Source organism: Silene latifolia, chromosome 9, assembly GCF_048544455.1.
Source record: "Silene latifolia isolate original U9 population chromosome 9, ASM4854445v1, whole genome shotgun sequence".
Taxonomy (NCBI): Eukaryota; Viridiplantae; Streptophyta; class Magnoliopsida; order Caryophyllales; family Caryophyllaceae; genus Silene; species Silene latifolia.
The window spans coordinates 191,496,465-191,518,626 of NC_133534.1; the positions used below are offsets into that span (position 1 = coordinate 191,496,465).

Below are 22,162 nucleotides of genomic sequence, written 5' to 3' on the forward strand. Positions count from 1 at the left end.
TGAGCATGAAACAACCTTCCAAGTACTAAAGTCTTACCTCTCCTCTCCACCACTACTGGCCAAGCCAGAAAAAGGAGAACCCCTAACAGTTTACCTGTCAGTCACTGAAACAGCAGTAAGCGGAGTCCTGGTCAAGGAAGTAGAAGGTCAGCAACACCTCGTCTACTCCATAAGTAAAAGTCTCTTGGATGCTGAAATAAGGTATGGTCTACAAGAAAAGTATGTTTTGGCTTTGATTGTATCATGTACCAAGTTGCGTCCATACTTTGAGTGTCACCCCATATTAGTCCAGACCAATCTACCCATAAAATCTGTCTTGAGGAAGCCTGAACTATCAGGCAGAATGGCCAAATGGTATGTCCAACTTAGCACCTGCGACATAACCTTTAAGCCCAGAACATCTATCAAATCTCAGCCCTTTGCAGACTTTGTGGCTAATTTCAGTCTTACCCAGCTAGAACCTGACCTGATCAAAGACATAAACAGACTAGACATCCAAAAGTCAGACCAGGAATGGATCCTGTATAATGATGGTGCCGCAAACATGAGGGAACTAGTCTAGGTTAAAACTCGAATTGCCACAGGGGATATAATAGCCCGGGCTGTAAGTTTTGAGTTCAAAGCAGAATACTATTGAAAAAAATGGATCACAACAAAAACTTTAACTAGACAGAGTCCATACTCCCTAGTCTATGGCTGTGAGGCAGTCATCTCTGCAGAGATACTTGTGCCTACATCCAGATGTAGCCTCAACACTATTGAAGAAAATGGACCCCTAATGCATGATAACCGGACTTTAGCAGAAGAGCTAAGAGAGGTAACCAAAATCAGACTAGCATCCTAGCAACAAACCGTTGCCGGGAGATACAACAAAATGTGAACATCAGAGCATTCAAAGAAGGAGACCTGGTCGTACGAATTTTTTTTCCAAATCCAAAGGAAAAAACTGCATGTAAACTGGCACTTATATGGGAATGACCCTATCTGATTGATTCAATAGTTGGTCAGGGGGCTTACAAGATATAAACTCTAGAAAGGGACATGATACCACGATCATGAAACGTCACTCACCTGAAACTATTTCATGTATAAAGTCAGCCATTTTTATGCTATGTTCCTTTTCCCTAACCAGGTAAAACTGTTCAGCCTAGTACTATGTGGAAACTGCTAATTACCTGGCATGCTTCTATGTGTTTGTAATTGCCATTTCATGAATAAAATGTCTCAAATTTTGAGTTTTCATTATTCCCTGTTAATTGCTGTCACTATAATTTCTATGAAAATAAACATTCCTTTTATTTTTCACAAACATGCAATAACTGAATCCTGAAAACTTGTTTACACTTTACATATCATTTCTTAATCTATAATTACCCGCTTAAGCAAATATTCAGGATTAAGGGCCACTCCATTAGCCAGAACAACATTCCCAAAAATGTTTCATATAAACCGACATAACAAAGATCATTTGATCTCACTGTTTTGTCGCACCTAAACTATAGAAAAAACTGAGCTTAGTACAAAATAATGAGGAAAAATGTAAAAGACCCAGACTACATGTTAAAAGCCCTTCAGACAGGCATAAACCAAGCCCTCCTGATAGGCTGAGGGCCATAAGCCCTCTAGTTAGGCAAAGACCCTTACACAAAGCAAAACTCACTTAAGTCTAAAAAACAAACGCAAGTGTTTTCCAAAAACTACCCAAGGCAGAATATTGTTTAACAAACCAGAGGAAAACCCAAGCATTAAAATGTTTTTCCGGGACATCCTCCCTGGATTGGCCAAAACAACATCAAAAGTTAAAAGGTCTTTCCGGGGACATACCTCCTGGATGGATCAAAACCAAAACCAAATAAAATCTCTACCCTGCCTTGGATACAGTTGTAGAGCCAAGGCCTTCATCAAATATCTCCTCATCAGCACTATCAGCAACACCTTTGCCCTTGTCCAAGGAAGGGGGAGAATCAACCTCTTTATTCTCATCAAGCTTGTGAAGTTCAGGATAAATGGCATTAAGGTCGGCCATCTCCCTGCCAGGGTCCTAGAAAGACCTGATCTCAACAGGTTCCCTCATATCATCAACCCCACCATTGCCAAAGAAATAAAAAGCTGCATCCTTAAACCCGCCTTAAACTTCATCCTTCTCAGCTGCTAGCCCATCATTCTTATGCAGAAGCATTTACATGGCTTGCTTTTCCGCCTGAAGCTTAGTTTTGGTAGCAGCCAACTCCTCTCTAACGATGGTTAGGTGTGCCTAGGTAGATTTAACAGCTTTCTGAGCATATCCCATCTTAGACTTAGCAACCACATGTTCAGCCTTGCAAGTTTCCAGCTCCTTCTTCAAAGGCTCCAGCTCCTTCCTCAAATTTTGTATTTCCCAATCCAGGAAGTTGATCTTAGCATAGGCAGACTTTAATTGGTAGACACTCAGAAGCCCAAAATTAACATTCTGAAGAAACAGAATTCAAAGTATCAGCAATCGAGAACAGAATGGCACAAAAAAGAAAAGCAGAAGGAAGAAACTCACCTTCTGCGCTAATTTAAGCAGCCCGGCAAAGCTATCTCTGAAACTTATCAGAGGCGTTACAGCCTGAGCGGATGACTCTTCAATATTTAAGGAGACTAGTTGATCGTCAACTTTAAAAGAATATGCTTGAATCTGTTCCTTGGCGGCCTGAATATTTCCTGCCTCGTTAGGCGTAGGCTGAACTATTTCAGATTGACTCCGAGAAGGATGGACAGATAACACCAGAATTTGGAGAGGGGCAGTACTAGCACTGCATCCCCCACTCTAGGGCCTTTCCTTAGCAATTTTTGTTATGCCCGATTTCAGATCAGCAAGACCAAAACCGGCAATCCCGGCAGATGACCTAGTCACTACAGGATGAATCTCTATATTAACAGTATAGACAGAAGTTCAAAATAACGAAGAAAAGTGAAAAGCCTTATTGACAAAAGTTGACGCCCTTGAACCCTTGAAGGATTTAGGAGCCTTATAAGTACTCAACCTAGCATTCATAAACCTTGGGAGTGGCTCCTGACCAAGTCTAGCAGGCTAAGTCCGCTTCCTCTTCTGGCAAAACCGTAAAACCGCAATTTTGTCAGCCGATCCCTCGGCCGCAGGGTCACAACTCCAATCAGCAACTACAACAAATCAAGTAAGCACGCATTATATACTACCCTGAACAGGTCACACTCAGCCTAATAATGTCCGACGGGGGCATAGTCAGTAGCATATCATGTACCAGGAAGGCACTAGCCAAAAGAGGGATAACGGGACACGCCTACCATAATGTCCTGGCCGAAAGAGAAGTCCGGCAGGAGTAAGCCTTGGATACTAAAGATATTAGGCAAATGATGGAATATCAAGCGTGGATGTGGTTCCTACTTTCAAGGAACACCAAGTCTATACTAGTGTAGATACCTCATTTTTGCACCTCCTGCCAAACACCCAGTGATCATTGGGACGCATGTTTAGCATATATCCCGATTTTATGACGTTTTATAAATCGTTTAATAAAAGGTAAATTACACTTGTGTCTACCTCATGGTTGTTATCTAGGTGTCATTACGGTCGTTTTGGCAGTAATTAGGATCAAATCGGAGTCCGGGGGCAAAACCGTCCTTTATTGTCCCGAAACCGTAAATCCCGAGTCAAAGCAATGTGCTTGTCCACATAAGGTTAGGATGCTCTAATATGTTGAGGTTATGTCTCATTTTGAGTCCCATGTCACACTCCTAGACTAAACTTATGTTTACACTGCAAAAAGCGCATTTCATTTTAGCTAAATACGATAACCCGATCACTAGGCCCACTTTACAAGGTGATAAGAACTTTTTTAGGTCTGGCCTATTTCCTAGAAAATTCTATATTTTTGTGTTAGCTTTCCAACGTCACCAAAATTACCTTAGTCTGAGTCTTTTAGAGAAAGTTATGCCCATAATACGACAGATTGTCAGGCGCGCTTTCTTGCGCATGAGGAAACTACCCGAGAAAGGACGCACCATGTGACGTGCCTTCTTGTTGCCCACTCTCCTTTTTACCAAATTCCTTAGTCATGTTCTGGGGGTTTCACTTCCGAGATGCCACCCTTCCTTTATTCCTCTCTTATTCTTCAAGTCTCAATTGAGTCAAGCTAGTGCTCGGTCCAGGCGATGGCAAGATATTAGATCAATGCTCCGAGATATCATGCCTTAAGAAAGCATTTCACTACATCAAACCACGGCAAAGGATGTTAAAAAAAGACAGTTCATCCACGCCTTACCTTTATGTGTCCCCACCACTAGCAGATCCTCTACCTTGGGAGTTGATACGCGTTGTCTCCCATATTTGGCTAGGGATTGCGCATACTTAGGCAAATCCTGTCAAAGTCATCCCCAAATCCTGTCAAAATTAAGTAGGTATTGCGTCAGTCTGTCAGTCTGCATTGGTATTAAGTCTATGTCGTGTCAAGTCATGCATCTAGAGCCCATTGAATACACATTACAAACAATAAATTTCACCTTTAAACTTTTTTTAAAACATATTTCTAAAGGAGTGTTTTCAAAACTTGTATTTTCCCTCACAAGAGGTTACGTGCTAATCGCTTGCGTATTCGTTTATATGTGCTATTTGTTTGTGAAATTGCAAATTTGTGTGGCCATTAACCATATAGGTAACCACTTGAGGCTCGCTCCAACTGGAAAGCTTCGGCCAAGCCCTCATTCTCCCTAGCATCATCTAAAGATTATCAACCTACGCTCCCAGCGGCAGCCAAGTCCTATCATCAGATATTCTCTAACAGTGTTCGCGGTAATACTCAAGGTTTCTTCCCCTTAAATCAAGATGTTCCCAATCGTCGATTGTAGACACCCGTATTCGTCGATATTGGAATTTATAGAGAACCCGACAAACACCCGAGGATGATAGGACACATGTATTCTTTAGTTGTCATTGTCTTTATTTGGGCTCGTTTTACGATGTGGAATGAGCGTTGTCGACGGAGTATTTTATTAATCTAAATGATATTTAAATTAAAGCTTTTTTTAAGTGAATTCATTTTATTGTTTTAATTTGAATTTATTTCCTTAAATTTAGTTTATTGAAAATAAAATATATTTTTTTGATTTGAAAAATCATTCATTTTAAATGTGCTATTTGATTTGAAAAATCGAATTTGAAAATTTAAAACTCGTTTCAACCACGCGTTTTGGAGCTCGATTATAGCTCGGTTTTTGAGCCCGTTTTCTTTACGCGTTGGCACGAATCTCGAGTACACTAACCAACCTAGGCCTCTACCCATTCAACCCCAGTTCGAACCCCCATATCCACACCCAAATCTCGTCCTAAACACTCCCCAACACAGCCCAATTCCTTCCTTTACCCGTGTTTGTATAGCCCATCGAAAGCCCTTCTAAACCGACTCAAACTTGGTCCAAACCCGCAACCCATCACCACCAACCCGCGCTCCACATTACCCACAACAACCCATCACCTAGAACACCACAAAACCCATCCAATTCCCGTCCCAAATACTCCACAAACAACCCGCAACACAAGCAGCCCCCCTGTTTTGCGTGCTCCAACCCAAGCCCAAAACCCGCCCCAAACAGCTACCAAACCCGTGCCCATTAACCCTACACCATACCCTAGTATCCTACCCATATTACCTTAGCTTAACCACCAAGAAAACCCCCATACAAACCCTAAAAACCTCACGAATTAGCTGATGGACAGCAACTATGCGAAACAGCCCGATCGCTTGTTGCCCTACTTCTACCCTTCGAAACTCCTTATAAATACCCCCCCCCCCCTTCACCATATATTCATTCCTCTAAGTTCTCCCCACAACATACTGCAAATAACAACCATCAATCGTCCAAAAAAACCCTAAACTAAAGCCGTGACACCGCGCTAAAAAAACAGGACACAAATCTTGTTTTCGAGTTCCTATCGTGGTCTTTGGCCTTGATTCTCGTGCACAAATCCCATTAAAACTTCTGGTTTGTTTCCATATTCACAAAATTCAGTCTTTCTAGTTTCCAAAACATCTTTCGGTTTGAAAAATCGTTGAGAAACGAAGTCGCGGTGAGCGATTGAAAATCATTTGCTCAAGTCCGCCTTTTGAACGTGTTTGTTTCGTGATTTCAAAATTCAATTTCAATTGTCTTCGTCGACGACGGCCCCTCGAGATAAAATCTACGATCGATTACGACCCAAGACGGTGTCAACGATACATGTAGGTTGAGGGTGCATTAAAACTCCCTTCTCTCCTTTTTATTTCGTTTTTTTATTGTTTATTTACTAACCATTGTCTAACATCGTCTAACTAATATCGAAACTAGAATAGTTTGAGTATGAGTTAAAGTACCATTCAGGCACCCGCGTTGACTTGAGATGGGAAAGAAATCCGCCATATCGGTCGGTCGTACACCCCGTCTCATTTACATATCCTCGTGTTGGAATAGGGCAATTTAATAAATCGAGTTTATTTAATTTACGTGTATTTATTTTTAACCATATAAAAATTGATTTTTTAATGATTTTCCAGACCTATAATTTGTAATTTTAATTTAGGTAGATTTTCGTAATTTATTGCATTGATTTAGTATTTATTTTGTAATTAGCAATGTATTAATTCAAAACCGCGCAAATGCACGGGTCAATTTCGACATATTTCGAAAATTTCAGATCCGTGCAGTGCACGGGTTTGTCCAGGTTTTGTGTTTTAATTTGCTTCCTTGTTTGACTTTGTTTGATTAATCCTTAGTTTAATTAGTTTATGTTTTAGATTTTAATTTACTTTATTTATAATTTATATTGTATGTATGAGCTAACCACTAATGTTTGTTAATACATCTTATGCTAAGCGTAAGCCTTCCTATCCCTCTCTTTGGATGTGTTTTTCTAGTTTAATCAATGAACCTCACATGCTAAACTACTTCGACGAAGTTAAATGCATTTTAAACGACTTAGAATGAAATTCGCATGATAGGATTTAAATTCAATGGTTGCATACGCATGTGATATCTTTCCGAAATAGCCATCTTTCACCTAGTAGAGACCGTTATTGCAACGGGCGGGGTTGGGTGTTGTTTTAATGAAATTAAATTAACTTCCTAACACGTAAAGTCACACGAATTCAAATCTCTAAAATTGGTTTCTAAATTCCATTTAAAAATTTAGTGGCGACTCTTTTAAAATTAAAAATGTTTTGAAAAAGCATTTGAGTGGAGCGTTTTTCCATGGTCCACAATTTGGCGACTCTGCTAGGGATAGTGAAACTTGAAAAGTGTAAGATGGCTATTAGGATTGTTGTCACATTTTTTTTTATGTTAATCATGCATAAACCCCCGAGACTTTAGGCGGGCCAAAGAATCTCTTGGGTTAATTCCAAGGGAGGATATTGATGTCCACTATGTCCGATTTAAGTATCAAGGTGATTCCGTGGAGGTAGGCAGCTGCATACGAGGCATATTGCTACGGGCATATGACGGTATGTGGACTCCCCGACAAAGCGGTTTCACTAGCATAGACCCATTTTAGAGGACTGACCGAGACTTAGAAGAGTCTAGTTCATGCATTGCATCCCTAAAATGCGAATGATTACATGCTATGTGAATCCCGGGTCATATTTTCAAAATAGAATTTTCAAATCCATCTTCTTTTTCTTTCGAAAATTTGATTCTTTTTCAAGTCCATTTCTTTTCGAAAATTTCGGCCCTCTATTTCGAAATTTTGAACCTTCTTTCAAGCCGAGGTGCTGCCCATTTTAAAAATCAATTCAATCCTTCTCGATTTCAAATTTCGATGAACTGTATCCCAGGTCCAACCCAAACCTAGAATAGAGTTTGAGTCAGTGGGGTCGGGTTAGTCGAGTTGGGCTTTTGCTTGCTCGATATAGGCGAGCTAGTCCACCCTTAGGCTCGAGTGAGCCTTTGTTTGGTTAGAACACTTGTCAAGTGAGTCACCTAAACCGATCTTTGGGTCTGAGTCATGAAAGTCGACCATTTGGTCCAAGTCAGTCCACCAAAACGTCCCCACTAGGCCACCTAGGGCGTTTGTCACAAAGCCCAAGAGCCATGTCTGGTTTGAACACGGGTTTGTCATGTCAGATTTATGATCACGTTGAGTCTAAAACCCAAGCCACGTTTGTATCACGGTTAGGACCCGTTCCAACGAGCCAGAATAGTTCGTTCGTAGGATCCATGTCAAGTTATAGCCAGTTTTTAGGTTTGAAAAACCGTCCCTAGTCGTGTATGACCCAAACCGAGGGGGCCCAATTGCTCATTCTCCGGGTCTAAGCCCAATATCGAGTCGCATAGAGTCCGTCATGTTTTTATGAGTCGAGTCCTGTTTGTGCAGGGGATTTTTATTCGATAACTGATACTCGCTCGGGATTTTATTGTAGAAAGGCCACTACAAACAAGAAGTATGACTACCGCAGAGGCGCTGAAGCAGATTAACGACACTTTGGTCGCAATGATGGAACGCTTGACGGCTGTGGAAGCCAAAATTGCGGTGGAAGCTCCCATACCACCGCCCCCGGAAACTGAATTCGAAAAGAGGTTCCGACTAATAGAGGAACAGTTGAAGCTATCCCGAAGGGAAAATGTGCATTATGAGAATGCCAGAGGGTACATGCCGGTCCAGGACAAGCTACCAACCAATTTTGTCCTAACTGATATCCCAAAGTTCAAAGGGACGGAAGATCCATTGCAACATATCCGTTCCTACAAGGAGTACCTTGCGTTGAAAGGGGTACCTGCTGAGATGTTGCCCCATATTTTTGCTCAATCCCTAGGAGAACACCCGAAGGCGTGGTTCTACAGCCTTGAGCTTAAGAATTTCCCCACTTTCGAAGATATAGCGGTGGAGTTCTGCAAACACTTTGCTGATAATGCCGAGATTCAAACTACTGTGCGCACACTCGAGGTGATGACACAGAAGGATAAGGAGGATTTCTTGAATTCCTCAACCGGGCGCGCCCTTGAAAGCGTGAAGTTGGCCAAAAGGCCGAGGAGACTGAAATGGTAGATAAGTTCATCAAAAATCTTCGACATTGCTCTACCGTGACGCTATCATATATCAACATTTCGGCTCATTCAAGGACCTTATTCGAGTCGGAAGAAAAATTGAGGACGACGTTCGTTCTCGCCGAGGTGAAAAGCCAAAAGGGTATCAGGGTGCCTCCTCTTCCAAAGCTAAGGCATCCAGTTCTGCCAATCATATCCAATCCATCGGTCTTTTGGGAGGAGCTCCTAAGGGATCGCAACGCCATGGGCCAAGAGCATTCACTGACATCGGGTGTACCTATGCATACGCCCTCCAAAGGCTCTTGGCCCAAGGGAAACTGAACCCAATTGGTCCAACTCCGGACCCGCCTGCGGATCGACAGGGTAAATGGTATAAGCCCAACGCCTACTATGCTTATCATCAAGGAAAAGGTCATGATACCGAAAATTGTTACCGTCTTAAACATGAAATCCAAGACATGATCGAGAATGGGTCGCTCCCCATCCCCACCGTCCGACCTAACAACCTGAACAATCCTTTTGGCGACCATGCCAATGCAGTATTCGTTGAAGACAATACCGATGTATCTCACTTAATCCAACCCATCTGCCGTCTCACTGGGTTTTTCGTGGGGAAGGTCTATGTAAGCTGCTCTGAGTATATCCCTCAAGCTAAGAACGAAGTTCGAATTGGGGATTTTGCTATCGATTGCACACCATACATCCTCCGAAGCGAGAATGAAATTAATGGGGTCTGGGCTGACGATGAAGACGATATCTATCTCACCGAAGGTGTGATTATTCCTCGAACTCAAGAAGAAATTTCTAAATTAAGGAAAGATTTCCTCGAATCTAATCATTTGACTCGATCGGGACGTCCCTATCGTGTCGAGAAGGCAAACCATGTCTCTATCTTTGGAGACAGTCCAAGTAAGACACCCACCAAGGAGGCCACCTCAGTCCGGGCTCTTGGTGAAGGGTCGACCTCAGAGGCCTTCCTCATCAAGCAGTTACAAAAGACTAAGGTAGATGTCTCCATCTGGGAGTTAATGTTGAGCTCGTTTGAACACCGACAAGCTCTGCTTCAAGCCTTAATGAATATGACCGTGTCACCGCACACTACTCCAGATGACGTGGTCTCATTTGTTGCTCAAAACCAACCTCGGCTCACTAATGCCGTAACTTTTTCTGATGAAGACCTGCCCTCATTTAGGCCACAACATTGTCTCGCTATGTACATCACGGTAGAATGCCGTCATAAGCGACTCCCAATGACCCTGGTCGACGACGGGTCTGCAGTTAATGTTCTCCCACTACGGACCGCTTTCATTTTGGGACTCGAGAAAAGCGACTTCGCACCCACTACGCAAACGGTTCGGGCTTTCGATGGCACAGTGCGTCGAGTGTCCGGACTCGTCACTTTATGCGTGAATATGGGAAAGGTGGAGCGCAAGGTCAATTTCCAAGTGATAGATGTTGCCTCATCTTTCAACATTTTGCTCGGGAGACCATGGATTCACACAGCTGGAGCCGTGTCTTCTACCCTCCATCGTAAGATTAAAATCCCTCTCAAGGGAGAGGTAGTGACCATCGATGCTACTCCTATAATTGTGACGGGAGGAGATGTTACTTCCGAAGTGCAAACTGATAATACCTGTAACACCCCGTAATTTCGGACCGTTAATATATTGCGGAAGTAATTTATTAATCAAGTAAAATTTGATATTAATGTATTGGAAGTAATAATAATTCAAAGAAATATAATTTTATTATATTTTGAAGTAAAGTATTTATTTTGGTAGTTTCGAAATGTTTAAAAATAGTTTAAACCGTGTAAAAACTTTTTATTTCGAAATAAGGGCATATCGGGAGAAAAATGACAACTCTATTGAAAATTGGGCAAATGATTTTGGAAATGGGTCATATGAGTACTCAATTTTCTTGTAATCTCGTGTTTAAGAACTTTGGACTTGTCGGAATTTGCATTTGACAAACGGTTTTAATTATTGTCGAAACGAGCCAAAACCGACTCATAAAATTCCTTCTCAATCCCGCTCCTCCTCTCCCTTTTCCGCGGCACACCTCCCTTCCTCATTTCTAGTCCGATTTTCGCAAAATTTATATTTTCGGAATCCTCTCTTCAAGATCTACATCCTAGTATGTTTTAATTTCAGTTTTCTTGATGTTGATTGAAGACGATTTTGGGCATATTTCGATTTTTGTGCTTATTATTGTGTTTTTATTGTTTATTTAGGTGAAGATTTAGAAGACGAGTTTGGAGACTCGTATATAGTTGAAGATAGTGGTTAGTTGGCAGATTAGGGTTTGGGTTCAAGGTGCTAATTGCTCATTTTGTTGCTAAAGGTAACATATTTCGAGTTACTCGACGAATAATCGTCACATTCTTTGCTTTTTGTATGATTTTGTGATTTTTATTTGAGTAGTTTATTTCACATGATAATATGGGTTAAATGCATGTCTAATTTATGTCTTTTGTTAGTTTAAGTTAACATATTAGTATAGGAATGATTAATTGATGATTCAGACGATGTTAAACTGAACAAAAATGGAGAAATGGAGGATTGGGAGTGGCGGCCAGCAGGCCCAGCAGGCCTGGCAGGCCCGTGCAGGCCCACGGCAGGCCCACGGCTGGCCCGGGTCAGCCCGTTGCTTGTTTCGCGGTTTTTCATGCATTATTTGTCATTTCGGGTTTATTAATGTTATAATTAGTATAAATAACAAATGGGTAATCTTTTGAAATGAATCATATTAGTAGTAAAAATTATGTTGATGGTAAAAATTATGTTTATTTTGGTAGTTGACACATGTTAGAATAGGTTATAAAATGAAATTGTAATGAATAAGCTCAAAATGAATTTTATAGCGATAATTGTAATGTTTGGATGATTATGCCGAAAACTGAGCCTTGGTCCCTTTGACTGAATCGATGTCAGTCAATTGTGTGATTGGTCAGCCGCAATTTAACCCGTACCTGTCGCAGGACTGGGGTTACGGGTAAAAATTCGGTTGGATGAAATTTTATATGAATTGGATAATCGGCCTTTTTCTTGTTTTAGGCCATTTATTAAGTTTTAGTTCACATGTGTTGTTGGTTGAATTTAATAGTTTCTTATATTGTAGAAACGGCCCTAGATTCCCTGAAACCTTTAATATTGTTAATATTGCTAGAAATGGTATTGGTATTAAATACTTTTTGCAGGTTGTTGTGTTTGTCATAGATAGGTCTTTATAGTCTTTGACGAGTATATGTTCACTGCTTAATAGCCTTTGTGTTCCTGACTTGGTGGTTTTATATCCAAGTTGGGGCATGACCTCGTTACTTATTTTGAGGGTAAGTGGTCAGCTTAAGTACTAGCCAACCCTTTGGTGGACTCCTTAGGGTACTCACTTTGTTTTAGAAAAATTGTGGGTCTTGGGTGCGGTGGTGTGTATCCGCATGTCTAGGTCTGCGCAGATTTTAGGCTAGGGTTGTGTTGTGTCTTGGCCATGTTTTGATAGAACCTCTGAGCCAAGATACCGGTTCGATTACCTTCCCTACCTCGTTGTATAGACTCGAGTTACAGAGTGACTATTGACCGTACTAAGAACTTATGCATGTCTTTGATATATTGCCCTTTCTTGTATGGTGATTTTATGAATTGTAATAGGTGAGATGTAAGCCGGTTACAATTGATAAAGTTTGGATTACTATTTGTTATATGATTCACATGATAGTTTAATTTGGTCAGTTTAGTGATCATATGTTAGAATACTCGATAGTTAATTGATTTATCATGTTGTTTACATGTTACACTACATGTTACATTAAAAATGACATTTCGTGGCTGGGAGGACTCGAAGTTACTCCCCACTGAATTGTGGCTTTCATGTTTGTATAAAATGCGATTGACAGGTTGATGATGCTTAGTTGGGGTACACGGACGAGCTAGTGAGCAAAAGAACCTTGGACTTAGTTTGGCTATACTTTGTAGTAAACCTTTATATATTTGTTGTGTTTATATTTTGAAGGGACATATGTCTCCCTCTTCTATTTTGGTTTGTATCTATATTCTCGTGTCTTTAGCATAGTTATGTAAATTAGTTTGATAGTATTTGCAGGTTTTGGCACTCTTCAATTGGAAATGTTTGTGAATGGTTTAGAAAAGTTTTAAAAATTACAGGTTTTGTCTAGTTGAACCAATTACAAACATATCCTGTCAGTTTTTCTGTAGAATTTACGTGTTTAATTAACGCTATATATAAGGGTGTCACAACCGCCTTGGAGTCTTGTGGTTTCGAGGTAGTAAACGCAATTGAGTCCACTTTTGAGGCACCGAATATGGACTTATATACGGGAAGCCGTGTTTGTAAAACAATCTTCAAGACCGGAAAGTACTTCGGGTACTCCATGTACCCCCGAAGGGAAAACGCATTTCAATTGAAGTCGCCAGTGCCTAAGGGGACAAGATACGGGCTTGGGTATGAGCCAACTGAAGAAGACTCCCTGAGAAAGAGAGTCTCGACCGAAGACCGAGACATCAACATAGGGCCGTACTCACTAACTCAAAACGGCCACTTAGTGAAAGCCGGGGAGGAAATGCCGAGTTTAGACTTCCCCGAACCACTGTTCAACTCAAAGGCCAACAAGCTGGTCCCCGGAATCGAAGTATTCCGTGATTGTTTCTATATTCCCGGAGACATTATGGCAGTAGCTACAATAAAGAAGGAGTCTGTTCCGATCGAAGATGGGAAAGCTATGGGTCTCCTCTTTGGAGAGGAAAAGAAGCCGGAAATACCAAACGAAGTCTTGGTAAACATGATCGTAAGGAGTGATCGTTTCGATCCATCTACCCTCACATCGATGTAGATCCTCGAGGAATACATCCGGATGGCGGAAAACCATGAAATGGACCGACAACAAGGGTTCGCTTTTCAAGATGACCATTGGAGAAGGGCAAATGTTCAAGCCTGATGACGATTCTGAGTCTGAGTCTGAGTCCGAGTCTGAGTCTGACATAAGTCCTAAGGCTAAGTCTAGGGTTTTAGGTGTCGAAGATACCCCTTCCCTGATCTTTCCTTTTCCCGTACCTTCCCTAGTCCGGTATTTCGGGGCTGTCCCAAAACTTTGCTCCTATCTCGCCACCGACCTCGATCGGTTGGCCCAAATGTTAACGCAATTTGTGCGTTTCAAATCAATAATAAGATGAATCAGTTTGCTTACGACTTGTCTCATTTATATTGCGATTCAATTGATTGTTTTAATAACGTTGAGAATGAGGTCGAGGATAGACAGGTGCAAGAAGAAGAGGAGGAGGTGAAACCGCCTCCCCAGTTAGTAAAAGGGTTGGAAGAATACGACCAAAGAAGCTCGGTAATCGAAGATACCGAAGTTGTTAATGTGGGGACTACCTTAGAGCCTCAGGAGCTTAAGATAGGAACAACCTTAGATCCCATGAAAGGAAGGGGTTTGTTGAATTGTTGAATGAATTCAAAGATGTATTTGCTTGGTCCTACAAAGATATGCCGGGTATTGATAAGGAAATTGCAGAGCACAAGATTTCCATCAAGCCAGGGTTCAAACCAGTAAAGCAGAAGCCACGTAGAATGCGTAGCGAGTGGTCTTTGAAAGTCAAAGAAGAGATTGATAAACAGATTCAAGGCGGGTTCATCAAAGTATCGGAATACTCAGATTGGATAGCTAATGTGGTGCCAGTGCCAAAGAAAGACGGAAAGGTTCGGGTCTGTGTTGATTTTCGTGATCTAAATAAGGCTAGTCCAAAGGACGACTTTCCGTTACCTCACATTGACATCTTGGTTAACAATACCGCTAACCATGCATTATTATCCTTTATGGATGGGTACGCCGGTTACAACCAGATAAAAATGGCCGAGGAAGATATGCACAAGATCGCTTTCACAACACCATGGGGCACTTATTGCTACACGGTGATGCCGTTTGGATTAATAAATGCGGCGCGACTTACGAGAGAACAACAACAACGACGTTGTTGCATGATATGATTCATAAGGAAGTAGAGGTCTACGTCGATGACATGATTGTAAAATCGAAGGAACGTAATAACCATTTGATGGCATTACGAAAATTCTTCGAGAGGTTGAGAAAGTATAATATGAGATTAAACCCACAGAAGTGCGCGTTCGGGGTCACCTCTGGCAAGCTTTTGGGTCATATCGTCAGCCACCGTGGCATCGAAATCGACCCATCAAAGATTAAAGCCATTATGGAAATGCCCCATCCTAAAACCGAGAAAGAAATTCGAGGTTTCTTAGGCCGAGTGCAATACATAAGCCGTTTCGTCTCAAAATTAACTATGATCTGCGAACCAATTTTTAAGAAATTGAAAGTTGGGGAGCATATTATGTGGGATGACCAATGCCAAGCCGCGTTTGATAAGATAAAGGAAGTGTTATCTTCTCTCCGAGTTCTCGATCCGCTTTGTAGCCGGCTTGCCTCTATCACCGTATTTGAATTTACGAGATACCGCGATGGGAGCAATCTTTGGCACAAACCGTTGACAAAGAAGAAAGAGCAATTTACTACCTTAGTAAAAAGTTCTTGGAGTATGAATCAAAGTATACAGCATTAGAAAAGACATGCCTAGATTTAGTCTGGGCAACGAAGAAGCTACGTCACTATATGCTCAACTACAGTGTGAGTATATATTCCAGAATGGACCCCATCAAGTACTTGTTTGAAAAGCCGGTGCTAAACGGCAGAATATCAAGATGGACCCTCATGCTATTGGAATTCGATCTCAAATATGTGCGCGAAAGCGATAAAAGGAAAGGTCGTTGCCGATTTCTGGCCGATAATCCATCGAAGAAACTGACATTGTTAACACTTGGTCGTTCCCAGATAAGGATATTGTCCATGTCGAAGATGATGTATGGGATCTATATTTCGATGGGGCTTCGAATACCATGGGATGCGGAATAGGTGTCCTTATCATTTCACCGAGAGGAGAGCACGTGCCAGTTTTGATCAAATTGGACTTCGCCGTCACAAATAACGCCGCGGAATACGAAGCATGCCTACTTGGTTTGCAGAGCGCTAACAAGTTAGGAGTCATGAAGTTGACAGTACACGGGGATTCCTCCTTGGTCATCAATCAAGTGACGGGGTCATGGAAGATCAAAAGTAGCAGCCTGTCACCCTACCAGGCTAAGATAGAAGAGCTAGAAAAACTCTTCGAAGAGGTGCGATACGTGTACCTCCCAAGGGAGGAAAATCGTTCACGACGCATGTCAAAAGCGGCGGCGTTGATAAACATCCCTGATCATATGGATAGCATGCCATTATGTGTCGAACGAAGGTCTTCACCAACTTATATAAATGTTGTCAATGATGGAGAGGAAAGCGAAGCCGAACCTTGGTATGCATCCATTGTGAGATTCAAAGAAGCAGGAGAATACCCTGCAGACCTCGATACACGTGGAAAGCGTGCATTGCAAATGTTATCCGCCGAATTCGTTAAAACTAACGATGGACAATTGTATAAGAAGACAGCACAGGGTGTCCTGTTGCGATGCGTCGACAAGACAACGTCAGAAAAGGTCATGGAAGAAGTCCACGACGGGGAATGTGGGCCTCATATGAACTCTCACATGCTAGTTCGGAAGATCATGAGGTTAGGATACTATTGGACAACAATGGAAACAGATTGTCGCAGATATGTCCGGCATTGTCACAATTGCCAAATATTTACGAATATTCAACATGTACCACCTTCTATGCTATACACCATGACGTCACCTTGGCCTTTCTCAACCTGGGGAATCGACATCATCGGAAAAGTAAACCCTTCTGGAACAGGAGGGCATTGTTATATCCTAGTCGCTATTGATTACTTTACCAAGTGGGTAGAGGCCAAGTCTTACAAAGTGCTAAATGTGAAGCAAGTAGCCAAGTTTTTTCAGAATGACATCATCTGTCGGTACGGAGTGCCGCACGAGTTCATCAGTGATCATGGAACTCACTTTCAAGCTGAGACAGCCATTATACTTGAAAAGTATAGAATCAAGGATTATAAGTCATCTCCATATCGACCTCAGACAAATGGAGCAGTAGAGGCCGCTAACAAAACGGTGGCTACTATATTGAGAAAGATGTCTGACAATTACAAGGAGTGGCCGGAGAAGATACCCTTCGCGTTGTGGGGATATAGAACATCCATCAGAACAGCCACAGGGGCAACCCCGTACTATCTAGTTTACGGGATGGAAGCAGTACAACCAGTCGAACTGGAAGTACCCTCCCTGCGTATCTTGCTCGAAAGCCAGGTCCCGGAAGCGGATTGGGTCAAAGCCAGATATGATTCGTTGGTGTTACTTGATGAGCGTCGTTTGAATGCGTTGTATCATGTTCAGCTCTATCAGAAAAGGATAGAGCGGGCTTTTAACAAGAAGGTGAAGCCCAGGGGAATTAATGAAGGCGATTTAGTTCTCAAATCAGTAAGGACTCTATTACCAGTCGATCCAAGAGGGAAGTTTAAGCCTAATTGGGCCGGTCCTTATCTCGTGAAGAAGATACTCACAGGAGGCGCGGACGTTTGATGATTTGGATGGAAATGATTTCTCGAATCCAACGAATCTGGATCAGTTGAAGAAGTACTATCCTTAAGACCTCACTCTCAAAGTTATGAAATAACACTTGAATTGTGATGTATTTGAATAAGTTTTAAGTTTGGCATTCGTTGCCACTGCCTGAAATGTTTTATGAGAGAACTACGACCTCGGTTTGATTCTGTTGAAAAGCAGATACGTAGGCAACCCTTGAAAAGGGTACAACCACAATAAAAATGAAATATTCAATGCAGAAACTGAGGATTTCTAATAAATAATACGTGTCTTTTATTTTGATAAATCCGGGCGACGCCCATTACAAATCAAACTAACAGGAAAGCAAATAAAAGCATAATAGTAATACTAAATAATAGAGCCATAACTACCTCCTATCTTGAGTTGGGTCGCGTGTCCCGTCACTACGAGACGATGTCTCACCCATCATCATTCTTGCCCGTTTCTTCGGGGGGACCACGCTGTCTTCTCGCGGGCCCAATCTCTCTTTTACGCTTGGTCGAGGGCCAAGTCTCTCTGCAAGTGTCGGAACGTCACCACTTGTAGTACCCAGTCGGTCCCACACGCTAGGAGCACCAGGTTTAGCCCTAGGGTTCTCGTCAGGCCTAGTCTCGGTCTCAGTCGGGCCCGGAATCGGCCCAGTAAAGAATTGTCGATTTTTTAACCCCCTGTCATGCTTCTCCCGATCAATGGCATCATCTTTCTGTAGTTTCTTCCTTGCTTTAAGGCCCGGTTCTGTAGTCCATTTGAGATATGAAGGAGAAACCCAAGTAGACTCGCGTGGCTCGGGAATGCGCCACACGGTCCTTCGGCGCCACGCATGGAGCCAAGTATGACATCTACCCTGAGAAATAACAAAAGCAGGACCTCGCAAAGCCTCCGTCGCAGGGACAATTTGTTGACGACCGAATTGGCGAAGCACTCGGTCCGGATAAAAATAGACAGGTGATCAAGCCCAACAAAGTGACATACCGTGTATGATCGTGATCTCTGCGAGCCCGGTAAGTGAGCTCAAATGAAGCCATGGTAAGGACCAGCGAATGTGAGACCCTGTTCCGCTAATCAAGATATTTCGCCGATGAATCGGATCCTTGCTCGAATCGTAGCGCCGTCGCCGATTAGTGAGACTTCTGACATGATAATCTTCTGGTTTCAACGGCGGATCAATCAAACCAAGACGCTCGCTGAGCCATACCTGTTAGACAGTCAGAAAAAGGCAGGTCAAAAAAAAAAGAAAAAAAAAAGAAAAAAAAAAGAAAAAAGACGAAAAAAGACGAAAAAAAAAAGAAAAAAAAAAGTGACGAAAAAAGAGAAAAAGAGGAAAAAAGAGAAGAAAGACAAACTTGAAGTAGGCGGGTTGATCCCATGAATACAGCATCCGGATTGGCTTTTTGTGCATCCAAGCTTTTAATAGTCTCAGCTAGTATAATCCATGCAGGATTAGCACCATTCTCCATTTGCTCCACGACTCGGATTAGTCTAGCTTGGCCGCGATAAGATGGAATTTCTATCGCCCCCTCGAAACAATAAAGATGCAATAGAATGAGGCCAAAGGCGCGGCGTCGATAAATGATCGGTATATCTGGGTCATTCGCACGCCGGAATTTATGCACTAGCGCAAGCAGGTCCACCTTTCCACCATCGACGATGGTACGGGATTCATCACGCGACAAGTTTAGATATTCGCGGTATTTTTGGGTCCAGTTGGACACAAAGTCGGGAACCACAGGCTCTTGCGTGGTCCTCCATCCTCCCAAGACGGTAAATTCTTCAGGAAGGGGACAGATTTCTTCCTCCGTAAAAGCAAAGACATGATGCTCGGGATCCCACACTCTCAGGCACTCTTTAAGAAATGCGGGTTGAATAATGACTTGCCTCAGGAAAATAATTTGTTGAATTCCCGCCGCATTCAGATTTTGGATTTCTAAACCCCTGAATTCTGTCGCCCATCCCTTCATGGTCCCAAACAGGGAATTCATGACTAGTTTTTTTCTAAGAAAGATATTCTTTTAAGCAGAGAGATTTCTGTTTGAGAAATTGTGGGAAATCTCAACCCTTAGCCCTTCCTTATATATGAAAAGAGATGAGGAATTTTGGATGTATAAATCCTTTAGGTTTTGGAAACCTAAATCTTCTAGGAAATTTGGAAACTTGGAAGCCTACTAGCTTTAGGAAGTTTGGTAGCTTTTTGAAATAAGAAAGCAAGTCCCATACCTCCTCTATTTCGGCCGTGTTTTGTTCGCTCATTTCTCTTGCGGAATTTGTCATAGTTCGTGCACCGAAGTGACTAATTTACAATCTCATACCCTGCGCGTCCCGTGTTGAATTAACATCCCGTACACACTTACGGATTTTATTGGTTTACGCCCACATTGGTTACGGGTCAGAAAGTCCGAGTCTTTTCGTCAAAAGGTCGTGTCTACCCGTCGCTTTCACTCCGGAAATTTGAAATAAACTTCTGCGATTATTTTTTTGAAAATAAAATTATGTTTTGATTTGAAAAATCATTTAACTCCATTAATTTGAAATATTTTTTCGCAATTAATTGAAAATAAAATTATGTGTTGATTCGAAAAATCATTTGGATCCAGAAAACTGAAATAAATTCTCGCCTCGAAGAGGCCAATCATTTTCGAGATATTCAAAGTTCGGGTCAATGACCCACCTTTTCTAAGCAATGTTCATGTCTGCGGGTCGATAACCCATTTTCCTTTTCTTTCATCTGGGGGCTCTGTCGCCGTCGGCTCCAGAGACCCATCGAAATTCGGTCGACGGCCATTTCAAGTATCGAAATGTCGCTACGTGAATCGCGTGCTATATATTATGATTAAATTTGCAGAATATGCTCCAACTGGGGGCTCTGTCGCCGTCGGCTCCAGAGACCACCACAAACCAGACAGGATGGCATCCTCCCAACAAAGATCGACAGCAGAATGCTACGGAAATGACATTTCCCCAACAGAAACGTCAGTTTCAGTGAATCGTTCTCCCTAGCGAACAAATGAAATTGATAAGCAAAGCGCAAGTTTTGTCTTTACTCACATGAACAATGGGATATTGGCATCCGAGCCGGCGAGAAAGCTACTGGGCCATCGAGCCGAACTACGACGCGGGTTTGATTCCGTCAGAAACAGATACGTAGGCGCCCGAGGATAAGGCTCAACCCACCATATATGCAATTTATGGGTCAATGACTAACGATGATAATTTTACACAACAGAAGCAAGAGTCAATCCCTGACGAAGTTTCAGGTATGATCTCTTCTTATGGCTGGCGAGCTTACATACGCAAGCCTAATGGACTCTAAACGACCCGCAGAATCCTCAAGTCGAGAGGGACCTGGGGTATACTTTGACTTTCGCCTTGTCCAAGCCTCAGTCAAAGTGGGGGCTCTGTAGACACCCGTATTCGTCGATATTGGAATTTATAGAGAACCCGACAAACACCCGAGGATGATAGGACACATGTATTCTTTAGTTGTCATTGTCTTTATTTGGGCTCGTTTTACGATGTGGAATGAGCGTTGTCGACGGAGTATTTTATCAATCTAAATGATATTTAAATTAAAGCTTTTTTAAGTGAATTCATTTTATTGTTTTAATTTGAATTTATTTCCTTAAATTTAGTTTATTGAAAATAAAATATATTTTTTTGATTTGAAAAATCATTCATTTTAAATGTGCTATTTGATTTGAAAAATCGAATTTGAAAATTTAAAACTCCTTTCAACCACGCGTTTTGGAGCTCGATTATAGCTCGGTTTTTTAGCCCGTTTTCTTTACAAGTTGGCACGAATCTCGAGTACACTAACCAACCTAGGCCTCTACCCATTCAACCCCAGTTCGAACCCCCATATCCACACCCAAATCTCGTCCTAAACACTCCCCAACACAGCCCAATTCCTTCCTTTACCCGTGTTTGTATAGCCCATCGAAGCCCTTCTAAACCGACTCAAACTTGGTCCAAACCCGCAACCCATCACCACCAACCCGCGCTCCACACTACCCACAACAACCCAGCACCTAGAACACCATAAAAGCAATCCAATTCCCATCCCAAATACTCCACAAACAACCCGCAACAAAAGCAGCCCCCCCTGTTTTGCGTGCTCCAACCCGAGCCCAAAACCCGCTCCAACAGCTACCAAACCCGTTCCCATTAACCCTACATCATACCCTAGTATCCTACCCATATTACCCTAGCTTAACCACCAAGAAAACCCCCATACAAACCCTAAAAACCTCACGAATTAGCTGATGGACAGCAGCTATGCGAAACAGGCCCGACTGCTTGTTGCCCTACTTCTACCTTTCGAAACTCCTTATAAATACCCCCCCCCCCCCCTTCACCATACATTCATTCCTCTAAGTTCTCCCCACAACATACTGCAAATAACAACCATCAATCGTCCAAAAAACCCTAAACTAAAGCCGTGACGGCCGCTCAAAAAAAAGGGGACACAAATCTTGTTTTCGAGTTCTGTCGTGGTCTTTGGCCTTGATTCTCGTGCACAAATCCCATTAAAACTTCTGGTTTGTTTCCATATTCACAAAATTCAGTCTTTCTAGTT

At 42.2% G+C, this 22,162-nt stretch overlaps 2 protein-coding genes across 2 annotated transcripts; both read left to right on the forward strand.

The window, feature by feature from the left end:
• The first annotated feature begins 8,413 nt into the window (after nucleotides 1-8,413).
• On the forward strand, nucleotides 8,414-10,664 carry LOC141602037 (uncharacterized). The gene is made up of 2 exons (XM_074422346.1): nucleotides 8,414-8,977; nucleotides 9,090-10,664. The coding sequence occupies exons 1-2, from the start codon at nucleotides 8,414-8,416 to the stop codon at nucleotides 10,662-10,664; spliced, it is 2,139 nt and encodes a 712-aa protein (XP_074278447.1).
• Nucleotides 10,665-14,514: 3,850 nt separating this feature from the next.
• Nucleotides 14,515-17,568, forward strand: LOC141602038 (uncharacterized). The gene is made up of 4 exons (XM_074422347.1): nucleotides 14,515-14,852; nucleotides 15,685-15,803; nucleotides 15,872-16,734; nucleotides 16,873-17,568. The coding sequence occupies exons 1-4, from the start codon at nucleotides 14,515-14,517 to the stop codon at nucleotides 17,566-17,568; spliced, it is 2,016 nt and encodes a 671-aa protein (XP_074278448.1).
• The last annotated feature ends 4,594 nt before the right edge of the window (nucleotides 17,569-22,162 follow it).